At 33.3% G+C, this 14,916-nt stretch overlaps 2 protein-coding genes across 3 annotated transcripts in view; one reads left to right on the forward strand and one right to left on the reverse strand.

The window, feature by feature from the left end:
- Nucleotides 1-93: 93 nt before the first annotated feature.
- Nucleotides 94-9,095, reverse strand: LOC146527101 (GATOR complex protein NPRL2-like). 2 transcript variants are annotated; one of them, XM_085205893.1, is made up of 9 exons: nucleotides 8,741-9,095; nucleotides 7,727-7,818; nucleotides 7,442-7,598; nucleotides 6,902-7,013; nucleotides 6,058-6,290; nucleotides 5,692-5,802; nucleotides 4,993-5,127; nucleotides 4,418-4,578; nucleotides 94-3,932 (listed from the first exon to the last, which is right to left on the reverse strand). In XM_085205893.1, exons 1-9 carry the CDS (start codon nucleotides 8,921-8,923, stop codon nucleotides 3,740-3,742), a joined length of 1,377 nt encoding a protein of 458 aa, XP_085062019.1. In that variant the 5' UTR covers nucleotides 8,924-9,095; the 3' UTR covers nucleotides 94-3,739. The 2 variants fall into 2 exon arrangements, with proteins under 2 accessions (XP_085062019.1, XP_085062017.1); XM_085205891.1 differs by having other exon boundaries at nucleotides 6,058-6,293; nucleotides 8,741-9,093.
- A 1,693-nt stretch (nucleotides 9,096-10,788) lies between these two features.
- Nucleotides 10,789-14,916, forward strand: part of Eip78C (Ecdysone-induced protein 78C) — a 53,830-nt gene continuing 49,702 nt past the window's right edge. Inside the window, exon 1 of the mRNA XM_085205894.1 lies at nucleotides 10,789-11,481. Coding sequence (XP_085062020.1) covers nucleotides 11,423-11,481 — 59 coding nt within the window. The 5' untranslated portion in view covers nucleotides 10,789-11,422. The remainder of the gene's footprint in view (nucleotides 11,482-14,916) is intronic.

A 14,916-nucleotide genomic window follows, 5' to 3' on the forward strand; every position in this document is an offset into this window, starting at 1 on the left:
TATAACAAGTAAATACACCTATAATTAATAATACTATAAATACTTTACTAAAATGAATATTAGTGTAGGTAATGGAAGGAAAACTAAAACGCATTTATTATAAATATTTATTCCTTGATACCAACCGATACAAACAAATAATGTAAGACCCTTATTATAACAATCATTTACGTGAATATTGAACAAACATAATTTGAAAGCGGTTCCTGACATACCTCTAAAATAATCACAAGACAATTTAATACTATACACTTCTACTATTTTGTACTAAAATAAATACTTAAACGATCGATAAGTACACAACAGTCTATATGGGTGCACGCAGTGTGTCATATAAAAATTACAAACAAAATGTACTAAAAGTCTAAAAACGTTTAAATAAAAAGATGACAAGTTATAATGACAAACTGCGTGCATTATCTTATCATAAATTCGCAGGGAAATCCTTAATACAATAATACTGCACGACGCGAGAGTTCGCGTTAAATTCTGCTATATTTAAACGTTTTTGAATATAGAAAGGAACTTATTTTATCATATAATTTCAGTTTCATTACAACCGAATGCTATAGCAAAATTGACATATTTTTAATCATATCAATATATTTGTTAATATTCCAAACGCATTAAGCTTTTCATTTATTGTTTTAAATTCCGTGTCAACTCGCTAAAGCATTGATTGGAGTTTTTCTTAAAATACGTAAAAAAAATTGTTAAAACCTTCAGTACTTAGCCAAATAGACATGTAATAAAACAAACACACAGTTACAAAATGTTACTTCACTGGGTAACAACCTTTACAATTAAAAGGCACATACCGATTGTAATATATAAAAAAACAAACGTCGTCAAGCGACCACAAGGCGAAAGAAGTACTACATCTTATCAGACAATTCAAGAAACAGGAATTACTGCAAAATTTTGTGGAAATTTGACTGAAGCCTTCACATTGGCAGTGTGTAGATAAATAATAAGTAAATAATATATATTATTGGTTTTACAATGAATGCTAATAGAAATGTGCCAATCACTTCAGAATCAACAATGTGCATGAAAATTAAATATAAAAATGACTTGCATATTATATAAGTTAAATATTTATACAAAATACAATATTATTGCTATGTTTAATGTGAATTCTATACATTCTAAACTGACATTACATTTAGATTACGTTACTAATTCCCGTATTTATAAACCGCAGTCATGTCTGTGATCAATCTTGAGAGGCCGTTTTCATTCGTAAATTACAAATCTATAAATAAAAACGGCATCCTGAGATCGATCTCAGACTTGAGAGCGATTTATAAAAACGGACCTAAATTTGTTTCAATGTTCATTGTAATGGACACTAACTTTAAAATCTAATAAGTGTCAAGTGATATGTGAAGTATTTAAATTTTTTGAAATTTACCAAGAAATAATTCTGCAGAAGTTGTTATCAAAGGTAAAGGTAAAAGATGCTAAACCGATATTTTTTAAGCCTCGCCCCGTTGCCTTTGTGCTTGGAGAAAATATAGATAAGGAGTTAGATAGACAGCGCGTACGTACAGATAGGTACGCGACAGCATTCTAAAACCGGTTGAGTACTCGGCGGCGGCTTGACGGCCGCAAGTCGAGCTTCGGGCCCCGCAGGGGGCGCCCTTACAGTCGTTGACTCTCTCACAAGCAACCACACAGTGCCTGTATTTCTTCAGGGACAGAGTACCCTCTTCCCTACCCAACCGGCGTCGCTGTAAAAGCCAACAGGGCTAACAGCGACGGCGAGTATCGGCATTTTCATCCCTTAAGTGTCTCAAGTAAAAAGGCCCCCAGTTCTCGGCAGACCCGCTAGGCCCAACTACGGTAGCGGTTGTGGTATCAGAGGGTCAGGGGGTGCTAAGAATCCCCGGGTTACGCCAGGCTACCAAAAACGACTCTATCTGGCAATCGATTAGACTGGACAAACACTTTCTTGAACTAGAAGTAGAGTTAAGTCACATTAAGTGACATATTCTAGGCTTATCTGAAGTCCGAAGAAAGGGAGAGGACTCGATAACCCTGGAGTCAGGCCACATGCTCTACTTCCTCGAAGGTGAGCTCTTCTCCTTCTCTTTCTACTCCTCCCTTAGTCGGATTTTTGGTCCACAAATCTCTCATGAGCAATGTTGTAGAAATCAGTAGTGTGTCGAACAGGGTTTCATATCTTGTCCTTAAATTATCTAACAGTTACGCCTTGAAAATCGTACAGGTATACACGCCGACTTCGACATACTCTGACGATGAGGTTGAAGCAATGTTCGAAGACATCGCTAAAGCACCTCAACAACACCTCGAAGGCTCATTACAGCGTTGTTATGAGAGATTTCAATGCTAAAATGGGAGTACAAAGCAGTGGCGAATCACACATTGGACCCTTCGGTTTAGGCGATAGGAACCAAGAGGGCAAATGCTGGCAAACACCCTCGAGTCCCAGGGGCTCTTTTTAATGAACTCGTTCTTTAAAAAGAAGCCCCAAAGGAGGTGGATCTGGCGAAGCCCCGATAGTGTAACTATAGACCAATCTCACTCTTGAACCACGTATACAAGCAGTTCTGACGAATCGTCTCGCCAGCAGATTTGACGAGTTCCAGCCGCCAGAGCAAGCCGGGTTTTGATCAGGCTACAGCACCGTAGACCACATCCATACTGTTCGGCAGATAGTACAAAAAACTCAGGAGTACAGTCGACCGTTGTGTATGGCTTTCGTGGACTACGAAAAAGCCTTTGATTCTATCGAAACCTGGGCGGTTCTAGACGCACTGCCATATTGATTGCAGGTACATCGAGGTGCTGCGAAGTTTGTATACGTCTGCTACTTGACTGTCCAAATCCAGAAGAGTAAAACCAGAGCGATCCAACTGCGCAGAGGTGTAAGGTATTTTTTTATTTTTTCCAATAGAAAACTATTCGTAAAACTTTAAATGCGTTTTTCTCGAAACACGGTTTTTCGAAATGGCACGCAGCATCACTCGAACAATTTTAATTTTTTTTACTTGAAATTTTGACCAGATGTGAACACTAACATTATCTTGAGAATGTCGATCGGGATTTTCAATAACTTTATTTATTGATTTTTTTTAACAAAAAACTAGCCGTTTTTTTCGTCAAAAATCAATTTTTTTTCAAACGCACGCCAAATCCACAAAAATTGATATTTTTTAAAACCCGATCGACATTCTCTAGCTATAACCCTCTAGATTCATGGTTTTTTTTTGTTCTAGATTCAAAAGTGCACCAGTACTGCTGCGTGCCGCGGAGCCCTGCAAGCAAAACATGCCCCGGGAAAATAGCTGTGGAACCGCCATTTAGTTTTTTTTTCGCTGTAAAAAAATTTGATAATAAAGTTAGTAATGTATGCCCGATAACACCCTTAAAAGTTTTTTTTCAGATACCTTCAATTTTGGACCGTTACAGTGGCCTTACCCCTTAATTGTATCAAGTGAGGTCAAATTCAATATCTATAGTCAAAATGTTAAAGTTATTATTTATAAAATTACAAATAGTCATCAATTTTAGAATGATGAATTAACAATTTTTGATATTTGATTGCTATAGATTACACAATGAAATATCAAAAATTGTTATGTATATTAAATATAGATATTTGAAGCATGACTACTACTAGGCATTACCTATCAAAGAAACATTTTCTTCGTATTAGAGTTATGGATTGACAAATATTGATACTTGATATATTGAATATCTGGATAGTCCATATTTATCTCCATATTATAGCTACGTTAGGGTCATCCTCGATGATTTGTTCAAGAGTGGTCATGTCCACTCTAGCGAGACAGCATATTTCATCAGTACTGTGTCTTCCGGTGAAGAGGCGTCGGAGCCCGAGCAGTGTGTCCATGCGAGGGTGAAACCCGTTCGGCCGCGTTGGGTTACGAATGAATACTGGATATCTGAAACAAAATGGCGTCTGTGCTTTATTGCAAGTTTTATTTTAATAATTAGGTCTTGCAATTATTTATATGTAATTTGCAAGCATAAGAAAATGTTATTTCGCTAGTGCAGCTAATGTTTCAGGCTTTGTAGTAGTTTTCTTCGTCTGGTTGCAGGTCACATACGCTTTTTTAATTAAACATAATAACTAATTATTTTCTTGAAATTTAATGATCAAAATTCAAAAATAACATGCATATTTAATTAAAATAACTATTGCGACTATCGTAGCGCACAGGCACAGCGTCACATTAAACTATACGCGAGAGTAGTACATTCCATTCCCACTTGGGGGAAATGAATAATCAAAGCACATCATTAAGTTCCGCAACTCGAACAGAGTGTCCCAACACTCTTTCCCAATCTTTTCTATTATATGAGGGATACATTATCTATTCTATTATATGAGGGATACATTATGAACAAAAAAAAAAAAACAAACTACCTTTTCAAACATTTGACAAGGCCATGTATCTGCGCAAAAACGACCAGCCGTCTCACGTCAAAGGGCGCGCCGGCGGTCGAGAAGTACCTGTCGCAGACCGCGCGCAGCGTTGTGCCCTGCTGGAGGGAGCACAGCACGCCGACCACGTCCGATAGCACCGGCTGTGGACAACAAAGCTATTATACTGTATGTTTAAAAGTGTTATACTAAAAAAGATATTTGTATAAATTGAATGTTATTGAACAACGTCTATTTTTACAGAGAAAGGTCTAAAAACGTGCCATTTACTTTTCGACTTCACGCTATACCCCGCATTCGGAACACGGGCAGGGGGAACATATTGTAACCTAGTGTTTTTACAGTCCATTCCCCACTTTCCACGGCTCGAGGCATTGCGATTAAAAAGGTGGATTAGCCTTATTACCAGAGCGAAAAAATTAAAATATTGCAAATTGAATTTTCTGAATGGGAAATTTATCCACAGCCGTCACGTCAACAGTCACACGCTTGTGCCAGTGCGCTACGACGACCTCCATACCAAACACCAATAAAATTATTACTAAATGTATATAGACCTTCTCCTTATCCTCACAGCCTTTATTGATGAAGGCGAGACATGATTTTTGCATTTCGTGATCGCTAAACAGCCTGCTGAGATTGGGCGTGGCGCGGTACATGTTGCTGAACTTCAGCACTGGTATTAATGTTACCTTTGAAATTTATAAAAAAAATACTATTAGTATTATTAGTTTTAGCTTTACGCTGTATCCCGATAATAAGCTGAGGGAACCTAGTGTTCAAGACACTACGTTGCTTAAATTTTGAAACATTTTGTGCATTTTAAAACTTAATACAATTTTAGAAGCCGTCGTGGCGCAGCGATACTTCCTCTCCCCATAAACGCGGCGATTGTTGGTTCGATTACAATTTGGGAAGATGAATTAAATTTCTTATAATAAATAAGGAGCGACTTTAAATTCCGCCACTTAACACCTAATGTCTCAAAAAATGTACTGGAAAGTGTCTAAACACTAGGTTTCCTATGTCTAACCTCCTTCCATATGTGGAATACAGCGTAAAGCTAAAGAAATATATAACTGTATCAAAATATGATATTTTGACACAGTTATTATATTTTATATGTTATATAATTCAAGTTCTAAATTTTCCTCTTCTGTGTAGTATGTTTTAATTATAGATATATACATTTTTATTAAGAAAAAAATATTTATTTTATTTTCAACGACGCTTCAAGAATGCTTTGGTAAACTTACCACTCCATAATACACCAAGTTTTGTATACAAGACTTGACGAGGGTTTTTTCCACGTTAGTGTCGGCTGCTATTTTTGACACATGGTTGTATCCATTTATATGTGGTAGAAGCTGAAAAGTTTACAAAACATTAGTACAAGTGCCTAATGGACTAAAAAATAAATAAAAAACTTATTTAATTTATTATTTTCTTTGTTTATATACTCATCACTTTCTACACCACAATTTTAATTCGTTTTTCTATTTCACAATACTTGTAAGTAAATATTTCCTAAATAACTTAAATAAAAATTATATTTTGAATGAACAATGCGCAAATGTTTAAAAAACCTAACTTCAGTACTGTTCATAATTAAAAAAAAATACTTGTCGTGTGGTGAGATCCCAGTCCGCATCCATATCCACTTCGAACGGCTCTTCATCCTCTACGTCGAGGTGTTCTTGGCTCTGAAGCTCCGCGCCCTCTTGCGGGACGATCCTGGGTGGGCGGCCCGGCCGGGGCAACCCTACTGACGCTACTAGTACAGGAACATCGAAGTCGTGTACGGGGGAAGGGTCCTTACGAACCTCAAGTACTTTTAGATGCATCACTGTATCACCTTCTGGTAATAATTAATATAAAAAAAAACACTGAGTATTGGAATTGTTTTAATATAGTATTTGTTTAACTTTTATATTTTCTCCCATATGTTGTAGGAAACGCAGAGATAATCTAGCGTTTATTTTTTTGAGACCTTGCATGTTGAGTGGTGAAACTTAACATCGCGCTTTATCTTTTTACTATTGCTGGGAAATTCTAATAATTCATTACCCCAAGTGGGAATCGAACCCACGGCTCTCACGATTACAGTTAAATGATATGCCGCTGTATCACAACAGCCTTAACCTCTCTACAATAACTAGTCTACTTACTTATTGTAACTATGTTTTGTTTTATTTAATACAATTTTTAATTAATAGTACTGAAGGGTCAGTTAATCCATAATACAAGAAATAAATAAAATATTTAACTTTAACACATTAATAACTAAAAAATAATACATCCCAATAGTTTTTATTATTGCCTTTCAGTGAAAAGAATAGTTTTCATTTTCTTGGTCTGGTAACAAGGCAAAGAGAGTTGAGATCCACCACTCTACATACAATATCTCGAAAATTCTAGAAAAATGAAAAACGAACTATAAATCTAGAAAATTTAATAAAATCATACCAACTAAAGTAGCTTTTCTATATGTATTAAGATCATGTAACAAGTGGGCGAGGAGTGTTGGCAGCTTAGTTGATCCACTTGACACGAAGCGGGTTTCTTCTTCCATGATTGTCTAAATGAATTATAATTAGATACAATTTATGTAATGCTGTTGAGTGGGTCAACATCTCACTACAAGCGCAATGGTTGGTGCTCTTGGTCTGGTAAAACTCAATGTTGAGTTCCTCAACTCGAGTTGCAATGCCTCGAAAAATTGGTGGAAACACAGTGTTTTGGTGGTGATAAATTGTCAAGATGCTTTGGCTGCTTTAGTGTATGCCAAATACAGTAAAATATAGGGACATTTTCCAATTTTAACTCTAATTAGAGTCATCAAACTTTGTCTTCTTAACAGAGCAGGTAAATAAAAGCAATTAATTGCTCCAAGTCAACTGAATCCACAACCATTGTGTATACAGTGAGACATAAGCCCAACTGCACCACAACAGTCACAAACATTAATAAACCATAACTTTATATTGTAATTTATTAAAAATTTACCAAATGTTCACCAAGTTTCTTGACAACAGGTTCATATTGCACAGTCTTAGACCAGCTATCACAGACAAAGCATAAGTTGAACAGATACATATTCCTTTCATATCTTGAGTTATCAATTCTGATTGGGTAGCCTATTATTTTGTGTCCAAGAGCATTTCTACAATCACAAATATTTTTTATTAAAATGAAATAAAATCAAATAAATAACAAATAAATGCTTCAGCTGTGACCACATGAATATATATGATGTGTTAATTTTAAAGATAATAAGTAAATATGACTTACATTGTCATTGTACATTTTTGTATTTGAGGTTTTGGAATGATATAAGCACTTATAGCATCAAAAAGTTCCTTAGACACATAATCTTCTGGAAACTGGAACAAAAGTTATAAACAGTTAATATCAGAAAACATTGTTAGGCTCAGTTTTTGGTTGAAGGTTGAATTGTTATAAGATTGTATGTATGATAACAGGAATATCTCTATGCAAGTAATAACTATACACTGACTCAAGAAGGTTTTTATTATTTCAAGACTACTTTCAAGACTTTAGATTTTTATAACTTATGGCACAGTTAGCTAATATGTATAGTTTTGGTAGGTTTTTTTTTACATTTTTTTACTATTTATTATCATAAATTCCCATAAAATAAAATAAAATAAAATATATAACAATAAACTTATAGGATAGCCTGGCTATCCTATAAGTTTATTGTTAAGGCCATTAAATTTAACAAAGATATATTTTTACAGATAGAAAGAAAATAAACATTAACATTATGAGTTGTTGACCCCATAATTATCTTAGTGTAACGGTAAGAGACTAAATATTTGGTATGTAACTATTTCAGAAAGAAAGCAATACAATCATAGTAAAAACAATTAATTAGATGCTGGTGCAGTTTTCCTAAGCTCATCAGGTTAGATCTTACAATTTTGAGTAACTATATATCATACCATTTATAGAAAATGTATACAGAAGCAGTATGCACAGTTGTAACATGAATTTTATACTTCTGTTCAGTTACACTTTTATAAATCACAATAATCACATAGAAACAGAAGTTGAAAAAAAAACTATACATGTTTTGCTATGAGTTCATCAATCAGCTTAAACAGCTATATTTAATTTAAAATTTGCAAGTCTAATTAGCAAATATTGCTAAACAATATAGTTAATAAACCCTTTATCATATTATTTTAGAAAAACTTCTATTGAACATAATTATATAGGCATGTATTTTAAATTAAGTTTTTTGAAATATTTATGAACTACAAAATTATAAGAAATGCTCACCTGACATGAAATCTTAGGACCTGCGACTGGATGAAATTCCCCTAGAAATATACATCGAATGGGACCTTCGCGTCCACATCCCTCGTAATACCGTGTTTCCATAATTTTTGAGGACATCAATATTAGATTTGTATTTACAATGTTGTCATGTTCACTCAATATCGAATCGATATAGATTTGCATTAAACAAATTATGGAAGCATTTTATAAAACTAACTAAAAATGAATTAGGAGGAATTATTTTTAGTGTTCCATAACAAGTAATGGCAAATAGAAATTAGAAACTAACAAGAATCGCATGACATAGTACTGTGATGTGCATTTCCAAGAAATTAAAAAAACCCCGTCGCAGTCGTGTCGTCATAAATGTCATCTGTCAATGTTTAAATGTCATTTTTCAAGCACAGAGTACAAAATAACCATAAATAAAGAAATGGTTTGAATCTTTTATCTTTTTAATTCAGTTCTTTAATTTACTTAAATTCAATAAAGTTAGCGGGTCCCCTCGATCTTATCTTAAAATTAATCTATGTGCTATACTAATAATTTATGTACATATATATGAAATATAAACGTGGCGCTATTTATATATATAAGAAATATAAAAGTGTGGCGCAGCGGCACAAGAGTGTGACTGTAACGCGACGGTTGTGGATTCGATCCCCACTCGAGGAAGTGAAATATTTATTTACGTTTATATTTCCATTTCTTCGCTTTGGTATCGAGGCATAGTGCGGCGTTGAGTTCTGCCACTCATGATGCAATGCTTCCAAAATTCGGCAGAAAGTGGGCCACGAAGTGCCTTAACACTAGGATCCCTCTGCCTGCCCTGCTGTGTGCGGGATTCAGTGTATAAAGCAGTTTTATTTTATTTATTTTAGGAAATGATATTCTAAGAATTTCGTATTTTTACACCACGTTTTTTCTATCTACACTGATATAATTTATTAGTGATATACTTTAAGGTAATTATAAAATTTTATTTTGCATTACCTTTGGCAGCGAAAAATAATTTGCTTAATTTGTTTTAACTTTATTCAATTCATTGGATTTGGAGTTTTTATTTACATTAGATTTTACTTTCGTGTTAGTAAGTTTTAATCATTTAATAATCAATATTAAGTATCAATTATTAATATTCATATTGATGATTAAAAATGTAATCTTTATTAATCCTAATTAAATACATTTAGATGGTCATTACCCGAGTTATGTTAAATAATATTAGCTGAATGTCCTATAAAAGTATCGCCCCGATAGCCTTAATTTTACCGTATAATTAAATAAAGCAACAGACGGGACAACGATCTCGGATCGAGTATATTCGAAAATTTGATTGTGAAAGTAATTACAGCCTACAAATTTTATAATCTAATTAGAATTTACAATTTTCACAAAGGACTAACCTTTTTAGAAATTCTGTATATAAATGTGTCACTATTGGAAAATAATCTGTAATATGTTGTAGTTAAATTAACATTACCTATTTATATATTTAGTTATCATTATAAATAAAACTTATATTAGTTACATATATGAATATAAGTAGTTGACTATTTGTTAAGCAATCTACCGTGATATATTGATTTTCGATTTTTCGAAACTATTTAGCTGTGGGTTATTCTATGTAGTGAAATATAACTGTGACCAAAATTTCTAACAACTGTAAATGAAATTGTACGTTTGCAACTTAACAAGAAAATTTAAATTCTCATTAAAAAATAAACAAGAAAATATGGAACAATCTAAATATATGTTCCTTTAGTTCTTATAGGAAGTACCTACGTACAGATTTTTTATTTATTCTCTTTTCTTATTTATTCTATTTTTCGATTTTAATGTTTGTAGACGTACAGTTAGTTCGTTTCGCTCGTTTCGCTCGCTACTCGGTATCGACTCGCCACAGTTCGCTTTGGGGTAGGCGTAACACATTGACCTAGAAGGCAGGTGGCAGATTCCGTCCATGAACCGGGAAGTGTTCTCAAGGTTAAAGTTGCGCATGCGAAGTACGGACTTAGAAAAATGATGTGACTTTGTAAGAACATCAATTTGTATTTCATTTTTGACCTATCGTTTGTATTGTCTTAATCGTTATAACCTGAAATTATTAACGGAAGTGAAAAAGTTATTTTTATCTATTTTACATAGTAATAAATAATATTGTTTAATGGATTTATATTTTCATTTCCTCGCTCTGGTAACAAGGCAAAGCGCAGCGTTGAGTGCCGCCACTCAACACGTATTGGCTCCAAAATTCGGTGAAAATTGGGGAAAGAAGTGTCATAATGAGATCTGAGTTCCGTAGCACTAGGTTTCCTTGTTCCCTCTGCTTAACCTACCGTGCGGGATACGTAAAGAATATTGTTATTGTTCTAATTTCTTTTTAAAATAGTTTTAATGTAACAGCATTATCTCTTGAACGGAACGGTAACGAAAATCACAAAAGCGTTCAATACAGTGTTTCACGTCCCACCAACGTTATCGTGTGGCATTTCTGCCCTAGGCTTTTCTGATTTCAATCCAAAAAGTCTGCTTCTAAATGTCATTCATATAAACAATTTTCTTCCGTGTAAAATGAAAAGTGTAACTCATTGTTTTATTCCGTCTGTCTCACAGGCCGCGGCATCACCGCCATGGGGCCCTATAAAGATTTGAGTGAACAGTGATATACAAACAATTACTATGAGTTGCTCGGTGCTCGTAGAGGCGACTTCATCTAACATAGAGGATGATCTATACACGTAAGTTATTCTCATTTATATTATAAGAAAGTAATTAATGGAGCAATTTGATCGATTAATTATACTCATCCATCCGTCCTTCATACAATTATTAATTTGCTGTGAATCGATTCAAGGTCACTGCCAAGTGCGCCGTTTTACGTCCTTGGTATAGTTTCATGCACGTATAAAATCCAAATAAAAAGATATTAAGTTTTAGTTATATAAGAAATAACAATATTTTTTATTTATTAATTGGTAAAAACTTTATGTTACATATTACAAATGTTATCTGTACTCTTAAATTACATTTAAGAAAATATTTGTGTAAGTTCATGAATTTAAAAGAGATGGATGTATGGTGTTAGTTATATTGTTTAATATACGACGTTTTAGAAATGTAATATGTGTCCATTAATATAAAATTAATGATCGAGAGCCATTTTTTAAAAATATTTTTTTAGTTTTTGCTGTATTTTATTTGCGCATAGCACACATTTTATGAAGAGTAGATATAGAAAACCAGCGAACCTAGTGTTCAGACACTACGCTCACCATTAATAAATTTCCGTTTCCCACTTTCCACTGAATTCTTGGAGTATTGCGTTGACGGTAGTAAACGCTGCGCTTAACCTCGCTACCAGAGCGAAGAAGTTAAAATATAAAATATTTCATTTCCTCGACTGGGCATCGAACCCACACCTTATCGCGTTTACAGTCACAAACTTGTGGCTAGACTAATAATTTTAGAAATTATTAAAAAGTGAAACAACCGGTCGTAGCTCAAAAAAATTCCAAATATATCTAGATTAGAGAACAATGCTACTGGTGCTATATACTGGTGAATAGTTTTTCACCAGTATAAAATATACAGGTTGGTGTGAAGCTGTTTATAATGTATTCGTATTCACTTTTCAATTTCCCTTTGTGCGACGTTCAATATTTTGTTTAAATATGTCATGTGCTCGACACGAACACTCTCCGGATTTATTTCGCATGAATAAGTTGTCGCTCCAAACGTACGTATTTCAGTATTTTCAGTATGAAATAAAATCTTAATATTTGAAAAATATTACGCATCGTCGTATGCATAGGCCGAGTTATGGCTGTAAATAAAAAATACAATTTAATAGACAAATGAAAATCTAATAGAAAATATTTTGTATCGACGATTTTCAAAAATAATAGGAAGTATCCAAAAATACTTACTCCACCTGTCTGCGTATAAAAATGTGATGATGATGATGTGATGACAAAAATGTAATCGTAGGTTTAGGTTTGGTGATATGTAAAAGGTGGCCGACCAACGTATTTATAAAAAAACAAAGGAGGACAACAAAACAAAAAACAAAGACAGGACTTAGATGGCATATTTGTACGCAATTCAAAGAAATATGAAATCAAATTTTATAGGAAAAACTTTACTGTTCATGTTATGTTATTCTGGTCTGTTTATGTAAGGAATTAATTTCTTCCACCAGATTGTAACTGTACGTTTCATGTAGAACCTAAAGGAAGAAGCACGATTGCAGAAGCAGTTTTCTCATTTTTTATGATTGTAACTCCTTGGTAGCGGTCATTTCATAGTTTTTCATTTAAACGCTTGTAGTATTTCGAAAAAGCATTTTCGTAAGCGTACCCACTTATCGGCTACCTAAATAGATGTAAAATAACTAAAAACTTTTGTTTTAAATACCATAAAATTACCAAATGTCTTAAATTCGTAAATAAATTTATCAAAATATTAGGACTCTGCACTTCTCCTATATTTAGCTGTGTCAAATTGGCATTGGGAATTATTTATTAAATTTCGTGATAATAATTTTCGCAAAAAGGGGCACAAAGTTAGTAAAATAGTTCACGTATTAATATAATTATAGATTACTAGCGGACGCGCGCAGCTTCGCCTGCTTATTTGTACCCTTAGGGGTGAATTATAATAAACCATAAAACACGTGTTCAATAAAATATTTTTAAGTTTAAATTTCAAATTTAATAAAAATCCGTGCCGATTTAAATTTTTTTCATACAAACTTTTAACCCCTATTTAACCCCTTTAGGGTTAAAATTTTTCAAAATCCCTCCTTAGTGGATGTCCAGATTACAAAAGTAAACATCTGTCCAAATTTCACGTTTCTACGCACAGCGGTTACGGCTGTGCGTGCGTCTTATCTCAGTCAGTGAGGACAAGTCCTTTTATACATATAGATGTTCTATCGTTGCAATGCTATCATATAGGTAGTTAAATCCTTTTAACGAATCGCTTATTTAAGAAGTAAATATATATTTATAAACAGAAAAATGTTAACTATAACTTAGGGTTAGGTAAGTATTTATATTATTTACATACACCACTAATTAGATAGACATCAAAATAAACTTTTAAAAGTATAAGTACGTTGTACGTCCAAATACTTTTTCATTGATATATTGTATTTTGTTATCGACGAATTTGTGAATATAATTCGAGGCGGACGGTACGAGTGTATCGACAGTATAATGCATAAATGATTTTCGTCAATTTACTTTGCAATTCAAATTATGAATCCTGTCGCAGCACTGGGGAGTAAAGTAACTTTATAAAAACCGTCGCGTCCTTGGAGGTATACGAGTAGACCTACTGGCCGTGTTCTTCAATATTTAGGCATGAATTTGGTGCGTAGGTGTTTAAATAAACAATTTTACCAATTTAGACATTTAAAAATAGAAGTACCAACCTAAGTAAAATAAATATATTTTTTTTTACAGTATGTATATGATTGAATAAATACTGTTTTTAAAAATAGAATTTCACATAAGTGTTTATAATAATTAAAAAATATATTTAATATTATTTATACAACAAAAAAATATAAGCGAATAATATTAAAAAAAATAACAATTTAAATGTAGTACTGGTCTGTCTCTGCTACGATTGTGAGTTACTAAGGATTTAATTATAATAAATGATATTCTTTCATGTTTAGTGAATCATCTCATTTTAGGCTTTGGAGGTTGACCCCATTAACACAACGTGATACTTCCAAATGGGGTGTTATACCACGCTCTAATATAATAACGCCGCGACGCGATGACGGCTTAAAGCTACCATATTGACTATGTGATGCAAATAACGAGACTATATTAAAATTTATGTTCAGATTTCCTCTGCTTTGTAGGGTTCTTGTATTATCTGTTTTTATTAGATGTTATTTTTTTTCTATTCCCTTTCTTTAGTATTTTGGAAGGCACAAGATAATTGTTTATTATTAAAAATAAATATTTATAATTGTTTATCTTCTTTTTTGAAGCTTGAATGGAAATAAATGGAAATCTATTAATGGAAATGCATGAAAATGTACCTAAAAATGTAGCACCTAAGTGGCCTTTTTTTTTAAATTAATAATTTTTCATAACACCCTTGGGGTGTACCCCTACACCCCATATACATTCACATAATATGTACATCTGGTATAG

The sequence above is a fragment of the Heliconius melpomene genome, chromosome 21 (genome assembly GCF_056956725.1).
Source record: "Heliconius melpomene rosina isolate 202511_hmr_F chromosome 21, ASM5695672v1, whole genome shotgun sequence".
In the NCBI taxonomy this organism is placed as follows: Eukaryota; Metazoa; Arthropoda; class Insecta; order Lepidoptera; family Nymphalidae; genus Heliconius; species Heliconius melpomene.